The sequence below is a fragment of the Suncus etruscus genome, chromosome 15 (genome assembly GCF_024139225.1).
Source record: "Suncus etruscus isolate mSunEtr1 chromosome 15, mSunEtr1.pri.cur, whole genome shotgun sequence".
NCBI lineage: Eukaryota > Metazoa > Chordata > Mammalia > Eulipotyphla > Soricidae > Suncus > Suncus etruscus.
The window spans coordinates 39,930,828-39,949,918 of NC_064862.1; the positions used below are offsets into that span (position 1 = coordinate 39,930,828).

The window sequence follows — 19,091 nt, forward strand, 5'->3', positions numbered from 1 at the left end:
TACTCCTCCACCCCCACCAAAATAAAATTTCTTCTGGTCCATGCTAAATATCCAAATTAAAGTCAACAATAATAGAATCAAGGGACCTAAACTTTAATAATCTAAACTTAAAGGGGTCTGTTATACTGGCAGGCCAGGGGGCAAAGGGTGTGGAATAGGATGTACTCTGGGGCCATTGGTGGAGGGAGGTTGACGCTGGTGGTGTGAGTGGCCCTGACTCACTGTATATCTCAAATTCAACTATGAAGGACTCACAATTCTTTCAATAAAATAAAATTGAAAAACATTTTATTCCGGTCCAGAAAGACAAGTGAGAAATGTACTACTACAGAAAAACTGAAGGTTGCTTCTCTGAAGCAAGGCGATCTTCCTGAGTCGAAGACTTGTTTGAGGTTTTATCACTAAAGAACCTTGAGTGAAGAACACTTCTTTCTCCTTTTAGTCACTGTTAGTGTCTAACACTAGGCTAGTATCAAAACACTTCCAAGACTTTGCCATCCCTTAGATAATGATTTCAAAGATTGGAAAAAAAAAAAAAAAGAAAAGAAAAATAAATCAATTTCTCCTAAGACATGTTTCAGATGTTTCAGGTTAACAAAAAGTTTCTTTTGTGATTTTTTTTTAATCAATATCACAATGAAAAAGAAAAAATATATGGTAGTTTGGACTATAGTGATTCATAGTTTCTGAAGGTTTCTGACAGAGTATCTTATTATCCTTATAATATTTTCATAAAGTAACTCCTATTTTATACCTCAGACACTGCTGCAGTTTACTCAGGGTGCAGAGTTGAGATTAGAACCCAGGCATCCTGACTCCCAGTTCAACATTCTTTCCAAAAAAACCACATTGGCTTCATAGGAATGAAATCAGGACAACACCCTACATTTCCAATTTAATCCTCTCAATTCCATGAAGCATGTCACAAGCACTGAAAGCAGATTTTGAGATAGTACTTTGAAGATATGGATTCAATTAGTACAGCACCATATTCATATGTTTTAGCTTTGCATTTGTATCTCACACCTCTCTGAGTCTGTCAAAGCATCTTACCATTTATTCCATCCCAAATACCTTAGTATAACAAAAAAGGAAGCTATTAAAAAATAAACAAACAAAAAGATGAAAGGAGGGAGACAGAGAAGAAAGGGACTTCTGCTTTGCAATCTGAATTAAAGGCCTATTTCATATGGACATTCTTTCAACATCTGAATCTACGCCTGTTCTCAGGCCTGCCTGCAAACACAGCATTATCCAGATCACCTAAGCAGATCTCGCAGAATTGCTTCCAGTTTAAAGGAAAGTAGTGGAGGGTGGGAGAGGCTCATTCTGACACAGCACAGTGTAGGTATAAGCTTAGAATTCAGGTTATAAATGTAATCCTAGTAACAATTCAAAGTATTGTTCCAAACTCTCTCATCATATTAAAATAGCAAAATTCATTGCAAAGCTGTGCCAAGGACTACTGTGGATCAAACCAGGAGAGGCTTTGGTTCCTCACAGATGAATATCTGCTTATTTTAATTTTTCTACCATCATCATTCATTATGTTTATACACTTTAAGAGTTTCTAAATGACAATGTGGGGTTAACTCTGATTAAGTGCAAACATCTTTCCAGCTTACAGTTGCCACAAACAGCCTTACCTTAACCAATAGTCAAACTTACCAGGGAGAGGCTCGGAAAGCCAGTCAATATGAAAACCATTTTTCCTGGCTTGACTTAAAGATAAGTATCTTCTCTCCTAAGGAGAAAATGTTGCTCAGTTAGAACTGTCAGCTTTTTAGACACTGTTATGAAGGTATGTTCAAGAAAATCAGTACAGAGGCTTTATAAGAAATTAAAGCTTGTTTAGGGCTGAAGAGAGTAGAGCACTTGCCTTGCATGCTGTATTTTCAATGTTGGGAAATCAGGGAGAAAGGCTTACAATAAATCTGTTTAATATCTAATTTTCCTCACTGTTTCCTCAAAAACAAGGGTCTTTCAGGGCTGAAGAGATAGCACAGTGAGTAGGGCGCTTGACTTGCATGTGGCTGATCCCATTCAATCCCTGGCATCCTACACAGTCTCCCAAGTTTAGCAGGAGTTATCCCTGAGTCTAGAGAAAGGAATAATTCCTGAGCACTGCTGGACATGGTCCAAAAACAAACAAATTTTAAAAAATAAAGCACTCAAAACCAAGGGTCTGTAGAAGGAGACCTTTCAGTTTCCAGTTTCAGTTCATTTTCTGCTGGATATAAATTCTTATGTATTCTCATAATTCCAGTACCAAGCACAGTACTTATTTATTACATAGCTATTATTGCATACCCAATAGGTATGCAATTAAATTAAATTTAATAAAATCAATTATTTAATTAAAATGTATTAACATTTAATTGTTTTTACAAATATTTTATATTTTAAAAATATTTATATATTCTATATATTTCTAAATATTATAAATATATAATTAAACATATTAATTAATAATTAAATAATTAATTTAAATTTAAAAATTAGGAGCCAGAGCGATAGCATAGCAATTGGGCATTTATTTGCCTTGCATACAAATGACCTAGAATGGGCCTGGGTTCAATCCTGAGTGTCCCATATGGTCCCCCAAGCCAGGAGTGATTTCTGAGGGCATAGCCAAGAGTAGCCCCTGGGCATCATTAGGTGTGGCCCAAAAACCAAATAAACAAATAAATAAAAATTAAAATTAATTTTCATATAAAATGAAGGAGAAAAATGAAGAACTCTTGAGTTGAACAAGAAAACAAAAAATTCCTAAAATGATCCTAAACCTTATTCTCCTCAAAAAATAAAATCACATAGAACGTTGTAGAAGCATTTTATTATTCTAAGAAGCAAGGATCAGTCACTTACCTTGAGAGATTCATAATGGTCTTGTCTAATATCTTCATATTCTTCTGTGATCTCCTCAAAATAGTCATCTTTTAGATTCTCATCTAATAGCTGAGAACACTGAAAATGCAAGATTAAACATCAGTAACTATAGAACAGTAAAAGAAAGATGTAAAATTCACCCTCAAGGAAGTTTTCCATACTAACATTCTCTCCCTTCACCAATTTCTTGCATGGAAAGACAGTAAAATGCTAACTTTAAGAGTAGGGGGCCGGGCGGTGGCACTGGAGGTAAGGTGCCTGCCTTGCCTGCGCTAACCTAGGACGGACCGCGGTTCGATCCCCTGGCGTCCCATATGGTCCCCCAAGAAGCCAGGAGCAACTTCTGAGCGCATAGCCAGGAGTAACCCCTGAGCCTCACAGGGTGTGGCCCAAAAACCAAAAACCAAAAAAAAAAAAAAAAAAAAAAAAAACTTTAAGAGTAGAAGCCTAGACCAGGGGTCTTCAAACTATGGCCGGCGGGCCACGTGCGGCCCGCAGAGGAGTCTGATCCAGCCCGCCACCAGTGAGCGCTGTTTGGTTGCCAAGATACCTGCCAGCATATACACTCAGTGTCAAGGTTTCTCAGGGATGACGTCAACCGCCTCCACACACAGAAGTCCATTGGCTGAGTAGAGGGAAAGTTTTGAAACGTTTCTATGACTGACTTCCGCAGATTACAGCTTTTCTACTTTCAAAAAACCAAAAAGTACCAGAGCTCAATGATGCAGAATGGAAATGGCACCTTGCCTTTCTGACAGATATAACAGAGCTACTCAACAGTTTCAATCTGCAACTTCAAGGCAAGGGGAAGCTCATCTGTGATATGACATCGCATGTGAAAGCATTTGAAGTAAAATTAGGCCTTCTCATCAAACAAGTACAGGAGGAAAACTTCAGTCATCTCCCAACAACTCAAAACCTGTCATCGGACTAACCATTGGTTGCATTCCCAAAGGAAACATGTCTGGCTTCACTAGAATTGTTGCAAAAGGAGTTTCAATTTAGATTCAAAGAGCTTCATCTCCATGAACAGGACATACAGCTTTTTCGTAACCCATTTTCTGTTGTGACTGAAAATGTCCTTACAATTTACCAAATGGAACTGGCTGAACTGCAGAATTGTGACTCTCTGAAAGACACATTTAAGTCAAGTAACCTTTTGAATTTCTATGCATCTCTCCCCTCTGAGACATATCCAAATATCAGGAACCATACACTCAAAATGGTCACCATCTTTGGTAGCACTTATGCCTGTGAACAGACTTTTTCAAGAATGAAACATATGCAATCTCCAACCAGATCAAGATTAACTGATGCCCACTTGCATCACTTGTTACGGCTGGCAGTTACAAATATGGACCCGGACATTGACCATCTCATTAGCCAAAAGCAGGCCCACAGTTCCCATTGAAATACTGGTGCGTGATCTGTTTATTTATAAATGGTTTTCATTTTATTTATATAAGATATGTGCAGTGTGAGTAGGAATTAGTAGCTCATATAGTCCGGCCCTCCAGCTCTCTAAGGGATCATAATCCAGCCCCCACTTTAAAAAGTTTGAAGACCCCTGGCCTAGATTGAGGCCTGGGCAGCTGAATTCATATTCCACAGCCACCATCACACCTATGGCCCAACTTCACCATTTTCAACTAATCTCTGCAGAAACACTTAACCTTCCCAAACTCTAAGTATGCCTTTTTGGAGACTGAGATCTCCAGTGTCTCTGGAGTCCAGGCAAGCTGCCTTCCCTCACACACCTCCTTACTTCCAGCACCCTGGGAGCCATTCCAGCAATCCACAGTTGCTGCTCATCAGACCATCTCCACAGATCCTTGAAGTCTTGGACTGCATGATCATATATGTGGCTGCATGACACCTCCATATTTTCTAATACTGAAACCCAGCAGGAATATACCAAATTCAATGTGAAATTATCATAGCAGCCACCTAAGCTCAACAAACAAAACCACAGCAGTTAAGTACAAGGTGACTCACCCCTGGGAGGGAAAGAACTTGCATCCTTTTGCAGGGATTTCTAACATACAACTAGGCAGGAAAATTCAATAATATAGTTTGACTGAAGGAAGTTAGATTGGATAGCAGCTAAAGTCCAATTACTATCTTTAAATACCAATGATCTATGTAAATTTTCTAAGTCTCTCTAATAACAACCCAACTTACCTATGAGAGTATTAAAAAAAATCAGTTTAGCGTTTGCTTCAACAGAACATACACTAAAATTACAATGCTACAAAGAAGATTAGCATAGCCTCTGTACAAGAATGGCACACAGATTTGTAAAGTGTTCCATATCCAATCATCAGCAACATCATCATTTTGTTTAGGAATATAATCAGAAAAGACCAACTTAAAAATAGAATCCCCCTTGGGGCCAGAGCCCTGGCGTGGAGTGGTAAGGTGTCTGCCTTGCTGGCGCTAGCCTAGGAAGGACCATGGTTCGATCCCCCAGTGTCCTATATGGTCCCCCAAGACAGGAGCAAATTTCTGAGTGCTTTGCCAGGAGCAACCCCTGAGCATCAATGGGTGTGCCCCCCTCCAAAACAAAAACATCAAAAAATTAGGATATCCCCCAAAGGTACTCAGAATATACAGAATTACCAGCTGCACTCACCCCCTAACTCAAAGAACTCTTTGTTTAGGAAGCCCAGCAGAGCTAATCGAACATATGTAGGGGATTCTATTCCTGAGCTCTCCAAAATACAAGCAAAGGAAGTTTAAAACACTCTTTATTTCAAATACACTGACATACTGAGAATGTAACACCCAAAGAAAGTAGTGACACAGTGGCACAGGTACTACTGTGCTGAGAACATGAGGTGTGTTGGCACTTCCACATTTTCACATGGTCCCTCTTGCATTCCCAACCACAGTAATAACCCTTGCCTGGACTGACTTGACTGATGGAAACAAGTTTGGGGCCAATTAAGAACACTAACCCATCACAAAATCACTATTCTTCATGTGTATGTTTTTCCCTCTTTTGAATTATCACAGCAAGTAGCATGAGATAAAAAAAAAAAAGCTGAAAATATATTTTATAATTTAAAAAACCTCAATATTGGCACCTTGTGGTTTCGTTTTGTTTTTAAGGAAAGAAGTGAAACCTTAGGTTTATATCTCTACTGTGTAGTAATACACATCTTTGGAATCTTTCAAATATATGAAAAACTTAAATTAGAGCATGGGCCTATGTCATACATATACACTTAGAGCAAAAAACTCAGAATGATCAGTCTAAATAAATAAACTGTCAGTAAAAAAAAAAATAAACTGTCAGTGACTCATGAAAAGATCACTAGCATTTACTCAGTTTATCATCAGCCATATGTTTGAGTAATGTAACGATATGGTCATTTTCTTTGTGTAAGAGAAGATAAACTGCCCAGCTGAGCCACACAATAAAGAACATGATGGCATGGCCTGTTCTCTAACTGCCTTTCAGCCTTAACATGCTGAAGGAGTTTATTCTCAAAAAGAAACTGAAGGCCACTTTCTTCCCAGCTCAAGTCCTCCCCTCCCTCAGGGGTGAGTCACCCCGTACTTAAATGGTCCAACAGTTTGGTCTCCAAATGGGAATGTGCAGCCATTCATTAGCATTTGATGATAGTAATAAGACTTTAAAAAAAGCCTCACCATAAATCTTATGTAAGTATTTTATGAAAGCAATCCAAATATAAAATGTAGTAAATTATTATTTGGAAAGTAAACTGTACAAATAGCTTATTTGCACATTGGAATGCATAGATCCAACTTGCTTAATAAAAATTAAACTTTTTTTTAATAAATAAAGGATAATTATAAAACATTAGGAAGAAGCACTTAGCTTCTATTACTATTACTATTACTATTACTGGAGTAATAGTACAGGTGGGGTGTTTGCCTGGCACTTGACCCATCTGGGTTTGATCTCTAGCACCCCATATGGTCTGCAAACCTGGCCAGGTAAGGTCGCTCAGTGCAGAGGCAGGGGTGAGCCCTGAGCACTGCTGGATGTGGTCCCAAAAAAAACAAAAGAAAATCCTGGGCAATTAAATGTAGTATATAATAAGAATACCTGTATTGAAATCTCTGACCAGCCACAAGACAAATGTGTGACCTCAAGAGAATTGCTGATCTCTTTTTTTTTTTCCAGCCACACCCAGTGACGCTCAGGGGTTACTCCTGCTATGCGCTCAGAAATCGCCCCTGGCTTGGGGGACCATATGGGACGCAGGGCATCGAACTGAGGTCCTTCCTGGATTAGCTACATGCAAGGCAAAGGCCCTACTGCTGCGCTATTGCTCTGGCCCCAACAAAAGTATATTTCATGAGGACCAAATATAATAAAAAAAAATCCATGTAAAGCACAGTTAAGTTTCCAGTTCCTAGAACTCTATAGGCTTTTAAAGCAATTACTGTGTAAGTTTCATATGTGTAAATTCACAGACATGGAAAAACTCCTTTGGAATAAGTTTTAGGAAAGATCCTTATCCTACTTTATGCTGCATTTCAAATAGCCCCACAGATTAGCAGGCCCCTCAGTAACTTCCCATACATGCAAAATAGAAAGACAAGACTAATGGTTTTCCTAGTAAGTTCTTTAAATGAAAACTAGAAGTGAGGGACAGGATCAAGGGAGAAAGAAAGGGCTACTCAGCTCTTATTTGCAACATACTGAGTTTCTGGGTTAAGCATCCCTTGAAAATAAATTTTTGTAGTTACAACAGAGGTAGAAACCACTGAATTATATGGTCAATAAGAAAAAAGGACAGGAAAAACACTTCACTTCTTTATTATGTTTACTTAATAAAGAATCTGTAAATCTTGGTTTTGAACATCTAGTCAATGTTTGTTTGGGCTTCGGGTGTTTTTTTTTTTTTTTCATTCTCTGGCCCATTTCCAGGTTAAATGTTTTTCTATCTTGAAATAGTTTGCCTTTTTTTTTTTTTTTAAAGAAATTCTACATTCCATTTAGCACTGGCATAGAGTTAAATTAAAGTGTATCTAATCATATTTGCAATGGCTGAAATCTTTCTGGTGTGGAGTCAAGGCCAAAGGTATTAGGCAACCTGTATTAACACAGACTAGCACATCCACTGCTGGTTCAAATCTCTAAAAGCACAAACCACACTTGCTGGTGCTCCTGCCAGCAAGGCAGACAACACAATGACACCATCAAAAGCCTTAGGCTTTCATGGTTCTTTCACTTTTTTTAATTAGTATAATTGGGCAAAAAATAAACCACAGATATTGAATGACTCCTAATGCTCTCTCCTTACAATATAGCTGATAAAAATATAAGGCTCCACACTTACCACCACCACACTCTTGGAGGCGTCCAGGACATGAATTACAGGCGCACTGTACCGTGGAGCTATTTTAACTGCCGTGTGGGTTCTGTAAAGAGGGGTCAGAATAAAAGCACATCCATCAGTGTTGACAGTTCTTACACAACTCATGCTCACAACCAATAGAGGCAATGCGTTTCGACAGGGCTTTCCAGAGAACGATTTTCAGGTACTTATAAATATTGAACTCCAAATTTCCCTTGTAAAACAAGAATGACTTTCTCCTTACCCCAAATAGGAGGAAGCCAAAAGGGAAAGCCAGGAACTTGGCCTAGACTACAAAGAAGCCTGTGATAAAATCAAGAATCTGAGCTCAGATCTCTGCCAATGGAGGACAAGCCTGCAACCTCATTCTTCAGCAGGATGTATGAACCTGAAGATCGAACTGGAACAGGCAATTTGCACTTTGTTGCTATAAAGACCAAATTGAGCTCTCCCTGCAAATGAGCTGGGATAACAGCCTGAGCACCAGAAAAAATCCAAGCCTAGGCAGGGGGTAGAGGATATTCGTCTCTAGCTGTCCCCTCAGAGACACCCACACTCCTGAGCCCCAAACCCAGCTTGTAAGTGCAGCTAGATATCTCATACCCTAAACTAATTTAATGGCAAATAAGAAGGAAGAAAAGCAACACAAATGTTTATATTAGCATTGGCTTAACCCCAAATCCCTATTGCCAAATTAAAAAAATACATGGGTATGGAGGGAGAAACAGTCTTCAATCCTTGAAATTACCTGATTAGCTAAAGTGCAAAACAAATTGCCCTTTGATTATGGAATGTTTATGGCAATAGCGTAGCCCACATACCTATAATTTCATTATAGAACACACCATTAAATTGAATACTGAAAGCCCTCCTTTAAAGTAGCAAACCAGAGCCTTGGAGAAGAGAGGGAGGTGAACTTGCCACCATTTTCTATTTTATGAGTAGCAATGTAAGTGCCACAGGCAGCAATACTTTCTGGTCTTTTCCTCCTTTCCTTCTCTAGTCCACCACAGAAGTATTCCCCATCAAGCCCTAAGCAGATCAAAATAATCACATGTTTGGAAAGATGTATAGAACAAGCTATAATCTGAGGGCAAAAGAGGAGCAAGCAGCATATGATACATTTCTATTTAAAAAACAAAAGTAATATCATATTTGCCTCAACTAAACAAGCCTGATAAGTTTCCATAAATTGAGGGGAGGAGGGAGACAAACAAACCATAGACCTCTCTATCAAAAAGTCAACACTGAGGGTCCAAAGAAAATAGTATATCAGGCAGGACATTTGCCTTGCATGTTAAGTTCAAACCCCAGTAGCCCCTATGGTCTCTTCAAGCACTACCAGGAATGGTTCCTGAGCACAGAGCCAAGAGTAAGCCCTGAGCAGGCCAAGTGTAACCCCAAAACAAAACGAAAAGTTAGCCTTGATGATGTAGAATTTAAACATGGGATTGACAGTGTGAAGGCACAGATTATATTTTACTTTATAGTTCTCTGAATTATGTAATATATTCTAAAAGTCAGGCATTGCTCAGAGAAAAATTTAAAACCAAGATATTGGAGAACCAGTCCAGAGGTAAGGCACTGGCCTTTCATGTGACTGCACTGGCTGTGGAAATTTATGAATTTAAATTCATATCCCCAGCACTGCATTTGTTTCCCAAGCACAGCCAAGAGTTACTCCTGAGCAGAGTCAGGAATAGCTCCTGAGCACAACTTGGCCCAAAACATAAGCAAAATTTTGTTTTAAACCAAGAGAATTTTATTTTTCTTTTTATAATTTATTATTATTATTATAGTTTATTAACAGTTACAATGGCACTAACATTTATGGTACTAAAATACAAATATAAAATATTAATATACTATATCCATGATCACCAAAGTACTGCAAGACCATCCAGTATTGTCCTTATGTGACTGTTTTTTGGGGGGGGGGATCTTTGGTTTTTGGGTCACACCCGGCAGCGCTCAGGGTTTACTCCTGACTCTATGCTCAGAAATCGCTCCAGGCAGGCTCAGGAGACCATATGGGATGCCGGGATTAAAACCACCCTCCTTCCGCATGCAAGGCAAACACCTTCCCTCCATGCTATCTCTCAGGCCCCCTTATGTCATTTCTGTTCCATCTCTGTTCCCTGTTCCCACTGTCTGGCCATTTTAAAGGTGTTAATCTAGATATAGTATATTAATAAGATTCTCAGAGAAGGCTCAAAAAATGCATTCATAAGATGAATAAGAGCAAAGCCTGAAAAATACTACAGAGGATAGAGCCCTTGCCTTTAATGTGGCTGACCTGGGTTCAATCCCCAGTACTCCATAGGATCCCCAGAGCACCACCAGGAGTGATATCTGAGTGCAGAGCCAAAGTAACCCCTGAGTACCACCAGGGTATGGACCCCCAAACAAAAAGCTAAGAGAATTAAAGTAGGGCTGGAGCACTGCGAGAGGGAGAGAGAGGTGGGGGGGAGGAAGAGAAGGAGAGAGAAAGAGGGAAGGAGGAGAGAGAGAAAGTGGGGAAGTGGGGAGGGAGAGAGAGAGAGAGAGAGAGAGAGAGAGAGAGAGAGAGAGAGAGAGAGAGAGAGAGAGAGAGAGAGATTCAGGGTTGTTTCCAGGAATGCTCAGTGATTTCAGGAATGGAATCCAGGCAAACTTGTATGCCATGCCTTTGAGTTAGATTCTCAAAAAAATTTAACTCTTGTGTGAATTAAATAAAATCTCCTTTTGGAGACAATCAGTTTAATTAAAAAAATTTCCACAGTTACAAATTTGTTCACGATTGAGTTTCGGTTATACAATATACAACACCCTTCACCAGTGCAAATTTCTTCCCACCAATGTCCCCAAACTCTCTCTGGGCCCTCCCCACTACATGCTTCTGTGACAGACATCTCTCTATGTAATTCTAGCTACTCTTTGAGAATCTTCTCAACAAGACCCACTATAAAAATAATAATAATGAAAGTATACAGTGTTGCTTCCCAAGGCAAAAATCAAACAAAGTTAGTTGAATACAGACATGGCATTTGAGCTTCATTGAAAGTATTTTTGGTTTTCTTTTAAAAATAATCTCTGGGGCCGGAGCAGTGGCACAAGAGGTAAAGTATCTCCCTTGCATGCACTAACCTAGGATAGACCGTGGTTTGATCCCTTGGTATCCCATATGGTCCCCCAAGCCAGAAGCGATCGATTTCTGAGTGTATAGCCAGGAGTAATCTCTGAGCTTCACTGGGTGTGTGGCCCCCCAAAACAAAAAATATACAAATAAAAATAAAAATAATCTCTTAACACTGAATTTACTTTGTTTCACTTACACAATTTCTCTAACAAGAAAACTAATTCATTTTGTTTGTTTGCTTTTATTTTGGGACCACTTCCAACTCCTGTGGATGCTCAGAAAACTATGAGTGGTGCTGATGATCAAACTGATGTTGGTTACGTGCAAGACAAACCTCTTTACTCCTATATTATGCCTCAGGTTCCTGAGAGAACACTTCGTTATGAAATCTGAGAAGATACATAACAAGTCTCTTCCTATAAACAAATAATAGGGGTCAGAGAAATAGTATATGGATAAAGCACCTGACTTGCAAGCAGTCAATTCTGCTTGATCCCTGGCATCTCAAATTGTCCCCTGAGCACTGCCATGGGGAATCTAAGCACAGACGCAGGATTAAGTCCTAAGAAAAGCTGTGTGTTAGCCCTATCCAAAAGAAAAACAAGAACCTTAAGTCAAGAACAAAGGGCTAGTGGGTAGAGTTGAATTTCAAATTCATCTCAGTTAAGTCACTCATTGGAAATTAGGAATTACTAGTTGCTTTCTGAACTTGCCAAATGGACAGAATAATGATAACCCTAGACAAAAGTTTTAGCACTTTGATAAAATAAGAACTCAAACATTTATGTCATGCCACATTCTATCTCAAAACTAGTGTTCTTACAAAAATTCAGCATGACCTAAACTTAAAATTAGATGAGAAAGATAAGAGGCCAAAATAAAAGACTAGAAAATTAAGACTGTAACCAGAAGTGAGATTAGCATATAAAATTTATTCCATGAAGTACTATATATAGGTCTAAATTCTAAGCTTTCCTGCAGCCAATTAAAAGAGGAAAATTATACCAGTTATGTAAATTCTACCAGTTATGAGCACCTTACTTCCTAGCAAATAAAAAAGGAAAATAAAATCTCAGAAATGTTCTAGCTTTGAGTAATGTGGCTTCCTGTTTCATTCTCCACAAAAGATCATGAAAAGTAATTTCTTAGTTACTGGCTTTAAACCACTGACACATTGAGAGCGAACTGCCCAATCTATGACCTTGAGAAGCACTGCAGCCAATAGAGCCAGATTTCCATTATAGTTATTTATAGTTTGATATCAAAACCATCTGCATTACAGAAAGGAGCACAGTCACAGTCCTATTCTCTTAAAGTTAGATTTAAAGGGGCACTAAGCATATTTCAATACATATATGTCCCTAGATCTAGAAAACCTTTTCAACCTCTCCAAGGATGAATTCAGTAAGCAACCTTTCACCTCACTTTGAAAAAGTTAGATTACAGTTGTTATTGCAAACCACTGAGGTCTAGAAAAGACATGATGTTCCCCCACTCAAATTTTATCATGGCAACTTAGACATTTTGAGTCACCATCTGCCCAAATACTGTTAGAGAGAAAAACTAGAAGGGCCTGTACCTAGTTCATATGAGGTGTGCAGAAGGGCTCTACAGCCAGGGCTGTAGACATTTGAATTCTTGACTGTTTTCTAGCAAAGTTGACTCTCCTCTCCCAAGAATCTTTCTTACAGTTGCAAAATATTACATGAGAACCAGTCTTTAGTAGGAGGCATGTCACTGGGTGGGGGTGGAAAATAGGACAGGGAAGGGAATACTAGAGTAATATGCATGATACAGTATTTCTAACAGTATTGTCAACCACAGATGCTAAAAGAAAATGGGCCTGTCAAAGAGGTGTTAGGAGAAAGGGTGTTAGGAGGGAAACTGGGCATATTGGTGGAGAAAAGTGGGCACACTGATGAAGAGAGAGATGTTAGAACATTGTATGCCTGCAACTCAGTCATGAATAATTTTGCCATTCTTAGTGACTCAAGAAGAAATTAAAAATAAAAGGAAAGCAATATCCAAATGAAAAGAGGAAAATTAGATCTCATAAAAATTAAGAACTTTATATAGCAATACCATGAAGACAAACAAAATGTAAGACCACTTAGAAGACCTATTTGCAATATATATTCCTGACAAAGAAATGTGTAATATTTCTTTATAATTATATATATTATTAATATATTACTATATGCAATATATGTAATCATTATAAAAGAATATAATTAAAGTAATATATAATACATAATATTTATTAAAAACGTGTATAAATCAGCATGAAAAAAGGCAGAATACCGATTTTAAACAATGCATCTGTTGGTGGTCAGAATGACAGCAAAGTGGTAGGGCATTTGCCTTGCATTTGGCCAACCCAGTATGAACCCGGGTTCAATACCCGGCATCCCACTCCCCTAAGTCTGTCAATAGTTCTGAGCATAGCACCAGGGGTAACCCCTGAGCGCTGCTGGGTGTAGCCCAAAAACCAGGAAAAAAATGATTTAAGAAATTGCATCTGTAGGACCCCGTTTTATCCCTTGAATCACAAGGTCCCATGTGGCCTCCAAGTTATTGTCGAGCATATCCTTGTAGGTCCTCCAGCACTACTAGGGTGACTGTGACGGCCCTTGGCACCTCAAGCCAAAGCAGCATCACAGAATTTCTGGCCATGGGCCCCATGCATTCTGAGTATCCACTTATGAGTTCCTTCCCCACTCAGGAAAATCCATTTTAATAATAAATGAGACCATAATTTTGAGGGATAGCTACCTAAGCTTGGAAGGCCTGGGGTTCCACCTAATTCTTAGTCATCTGGGCTGGTGTTCAGTGTAAGAGGCTGAGGATCACTGTTGCTCACTTGCACCATAGGTGACATGGATGCCTGAGTCACCCAATGGTTTTGAAGGCCTCCGGGGCCACTTCTGGCAGTGCTCAGGGGCTTCCAGGGCTGTTCCTGGTAAGGCTCGGGATGCTGGTGCTGGGAGTTAAACCCAAATCAGGTGCATTCCATTGTACTATCTCTCAAACCTGATCATGGTGATCATGTGTGACTTTGGGTAGGCCCTGGTACCTAGTTTTTTGCCAAATACCAATTTACATATTCTGTGAAGGTATTTTTTTAGAAAAAATATATTCCTTCTTTAGAAGAAATTACCATTTAGATCAGCAGATTGTAAATAATACAGATATAAAGATCTCCATAATATGCATGGGCCTCTGCTAATCAATTATTTCCGTAAACACATGCATGCATCCGATCGCGTTTAAGTCTCTGGAGAATCTTAATGAAGTCATATGACCTAACATACATTTGTTTCTAGGATTTAAGAAAAACATGAAATATCTTTGATCAGATACACATTATAGTTTTTATATCAGGAAAATGAGCAATATACTTGTACGACCATCAAGTTCAATTTTCTAACTGGGCATTATTCCAATATAAACTATATGGAACATAAGGAACATGTCAGACATGGTTCTTGGCAACGATTTGTTGCACATGACACCTAAAATACAATCAACAAAATAAAAAAATGAGCAAGTGGGACTATATCAAACCACAAGATAACACCTAGTACAAAATATCAAAAAAGCGAAAGGAAATATTTGGAATAGAAAAAAATATTTGGCAAATCGTAAGTCTGATGAGTTAGTGGCTGAAATACATAAACAAATTCATATAACTCAATAGCAATAAAAGTAATAGTGACACAATTTAACAAAAGGCAAAAGAATTCAATAGACATTTTCCCAAGAAAACATGCAAAAAAAACTTTTCATGCCCCTGATACATAATAATGATTATGTATTCAGATAATAGAGAAGGAACTTGCCTTGCATATGGTTAGCACTAATTAGATTCCAACACTATCTTTGGTCCCTTAGCACCACCAGCAAGTGGTTGTTCATACAATCAGAGCCAAAAGTAAACCCTGAGCATGGAACGTCAACACCCACTTCTCCCTTCCTCAAAATCTTCTCTTTTCTTTTCTTCTATTGTGAGAGATGAATATTAGCTGAGTTTACCTTTTATCATTATAATATATGTAAATAAAACTAGTATGAAACATTTATCAATTACTTTAAGTAAAAATGAAAAAAAGAAGATAGTCATAAAGTCCAATATTTAATTAATTTAATAATTTAAATTATTTGGATTATTAAAGTATTAATTATCTTATTATCGCAGAATAAAATATATTAATATTTGAATTGTTTATTAAACAAATCTATCACCAAATATGATTATGATCATGACCCAACAAAAACTCTGAAAACACTCTTTTTACCAAATAATAATTTTCTCCTCTCTAAATTGCTTAACTTCACAAAATGTTCCCATTTTCCAAAACAATCTCATAAGGTGATAGATCTTTCAGTTCATTCTAACTAGATTGACTTTCGTTGCTCAACTATTACAAAAGCCAAATTTCTGAAAGAACATGTAATTATTCATTTAGATACCTACTTCGGTGTAAAGAAGAGGCAAAAAGACACGCAACGCCTTTGTGTCCCCCAAAATATAAATTCTCCACTCAGTTTGATTTCAAGGAGTAAGTGCTCTTTAGTCTTTGGATCAGCATAGGAGGTTAAGCATATTAAGGAAAAGATAATTGCAAATCCAAGGAAATTCCATCCCAAATTAAAAGGGTAGGCAGAGCACAAAAGTGTTTCCTTCAGTATGCTCTACAGGGATTGTGGCTCCCATTAAAAAGAGAAGCCAGTATATAAACCATTTACTTATTCTCTAAGAAGACAAGATACTAAGCATAAGAAAAAATAACCTTGGTTTTATCACTGTATTTGAACACTAGTATCTAAGAGCATTTAAAGTAAAGCTCAAGATTCATTTGCTTAACTTACCTGGAAGTGGTTGCTCCTCCAATCAATAAAGGAATCTTTATAGCTAATCTCTCCATTTCCTTGGCAACAAAAATCATTTCATCAAGGGAAGGAGTGATGAGTCCTGACAGGCCGATTATGTCTAGTATTTTAAAACAGAGAAAACAGACAGGTCAATGAGAAGGAGGTAAAGGAAAAAATGGCAAAGTATGAAGATTTAGTTTTAAAACTTCGTAATAAAAACACAAGACCCCCCCCCAATCACCAATTTTTAATTTTAAGGCATCTTTAATTAAGGTATCATTTTAATTTATTGTTTGCTTCTTATGGCAAGATATATTTCTTGATAGTATCTATTTTTTCTGTGCTTTGGAATTCATTACTTCCTGTTGATGCTTAGGAGATCATTCAGTGTCCCAGCTGGGATCAAACCTAGGTCTCCAGCATGCTAAGACATGTTAAGACCTTTGAACTATCTCTCCAGACATGCAGTAAATATGGTTTCTAATCTAAAGTAGCAATAATGTATTTGCCACAATTTGGAAAAGTCAGTTTGTTGGTTCAATTGACAAATATCAGTGTCTTAAGGAATATAAAAACAGTTATATACAGAGACAAAAAAAATCTAAGACTACATTGTTCTCTTATAAGATATATGCCTGTTCCATTCTCCATTTTAAGAGCTGGAGTTCTACAGTTCAGCCCTTCACACTATTATAAAGAGCAATTAAAGCAGCTCCTAAAGTAGAGCTGATCCTTCAAGGCCCCATGGATCCCACATGGGCTTTGGGATTATGATTCACAGACTACAGTGGAGGGAAATGAGAGTCAGTAACAGAAGCACAGTTGTACCTGCTTTATGGTCAAGAGCAGCCTTCAGGATCTTATCACAGGGAGTCATCACTCCTAAGTCAATAACTCTAAGACACAAATGAGACATAAGAAAAAGAGAACTCATGAGAGCAAAGTTGAAAACGAACATTTTTAATTTCCCATTTAAAGATTGCTCCAATGTAGACTGGAATTGCACTGAAATGTTCGCCAAATATCAACCATCACAGGTATAGGTACCATTTCTTAAACCAGTAGTCAAGTTAAGTTTTTGGAAGCAGCTTCATTGATACAGCACTCATAGAACAAAAATTAATTTATTTTTATTTTTAATTCTTTTGGTTTTTGAGTCACACCCGGCAGCGCTCAGGGGTTACTCCTGGCTCTATGCTCAGAAATCACTCCTGGCAAGCTCGGGGGACAATATGGGATGCCGGGATTTGAATCACCATCCTTCCGCATGCAAGGCAAACGCACTACCTCTATGCTGTCTCTCCGGCCCCAAGCAAAAATTAATTTAAAGCAATCTTTTTCAATATTTCTTCAACTATGGTCCCCTTCAGACCTTGCTTCTGCCTTATGTTCCACCTCTACTCCCAGCTTACCTTTTAGTCCCTTAGTCTTATGCTGTGAACCCCTATTTACACGATTTTTATCCGAGCCCCTTTGGAGTATCATAGGGACAAATAGAAGGATGAGTGGTTTTGGTTATTTGCATATTACTTTTATGCTTTAGTCAAATACAGATAATACAATAATTTATAATTATGTATGTATATATGTTGGAAATACAAATATATATATAGACCATATAAACATAATACAATTTGTCATTTTAATCATTTTAAAAATTGTTGGGGATGGTGGGGTTTCATAAAATATTGTTATGGGGGCCAGAAGAATAGTACAATGGATAAGTCACTTGTCTTTCATGTGGCCAAATTAGGTTCTATCTCCAGCACCCAATATGGTTTAGCTAGGAGTGATCCCTGAACAGAGCCAGGAGTAAGTCCTTAACACTGATGAATATGGCCTCAAAATAAAAAAATTAAAATTAAAATAAACAATAAAGCAAAGCAAGCAAACAAACAAAAACCCAACACACCCAAACAACTGCTCTGTTATATAGGGATACTCAATAGTTCTAGGCAGCCATGTGTTACAAGGGACTGAGCCCAGAAACTCAGACATACAAGGTATGTATGTCTTGAGACAGAAATCTAGTCTGTTTGACCATTAAGAAATATTTTGTGGGGCCGGGCGGTGGCGCTAAAGGTAAGGTGCCTGCCTTACCTGCGCTAGCCTAGGATGGACCGCGGTTCGATCCCCCGGCTTCCCATATGGTCCCCCAAGCCAGGAGCGACTTCTGAGCGCATAGCCAGGAGTTACCCCTGAGCGTCACCGGGTGTGGCCCAAAAACCAAAAAAAATAAAAAAATAAAAAAATAATAAAAAAAGAAATATTTTGTGGGGCCGGTGAGGTGGCGATAGAGGTAAGGTGTCTGCCTTGCAAGTACTAGCCAAGGAAGGACCACGGTTCGATCCCCCCCCGGCGTCCGATATGGTTCCCCCAAGCCAGGGGCAATTTCTGAACGCTTAGCCAGGAGTAACCCCTGAGCATCAAATGGGTGTAGCCCAAAAAACCAAAAAAAAAAAAAAAATTTTGTTTGGCCATCTTTCTGGCAGAAATACAACCTGACTTCTGTACCAAGCTCCAAAAAGAAATAATTTCCGGGGCCGGCGAGGTGGCGCTAGAGGCAAGGTGTCTGCCTTGCAAGCGCTAGCCAAGGAAAGGACCACGGTTCGATCCCCCGACGTCCGTCCGATATGGTTCCCCCAAGCCAGGGGCAATTTCTGAGCACTTAGCCAGGAATAACCCCTGAGCATCAAACGGGTGTGGCCCAAAAAAAACAAAAAAAGAAATAATTTCCCAGGTAGTCTGGCAGGTACCTCTGTGGCATTTTCATCTTTATTCATAAACTACAGCAACTGTTGAACACCACCCTCCACCATCCAAGAGAAAAGACCCAGCTCTGCAACAACCTTATCAAACTTCTAAGCCACCCAATTTGT

The 19,091-nt window shown here is 38.5% G+C and overlaps 1 protein-coding gene and 1 non-coding gene across 2 annotated transcripts in view; one reads left to right on the forward strand and one right to left on the reverse strand.

The window, feature by feature from the left end:
- MTR (5-methyltetrahydrofolate-homocysteine methyltransferase) overlaps positions 1-19,091 on the reverse strand; it is a 118,794-nt gene that overhangs the window by 11,203 nt on the left and 88,500 nt on the right. Inside the window, 5 exon segments of the mRNA XM_049789038.1 lie at positions 1,669-1,744; positions 2,869-2,967; positions 8,205-8,286; positions 16,210-16,330; positions 17,041-17,108. Coding sequence (XP_049644995.1) covers positions 1,669-1,744; positions 2,869-2,967; positions 8,205-8,286; positions 16,210-16,330; positions 17,041-17,108 — 446 coding nt within the window.
- Positions 5,102-5,206, forward strand: LOC126031825 (U6 spliceosomal RNA). Its single transcript, XR_007503648.1, has one exon. It is a non-coding gene; the product is annotated as a U6 spliceosomal RNA (small nuclear RNA).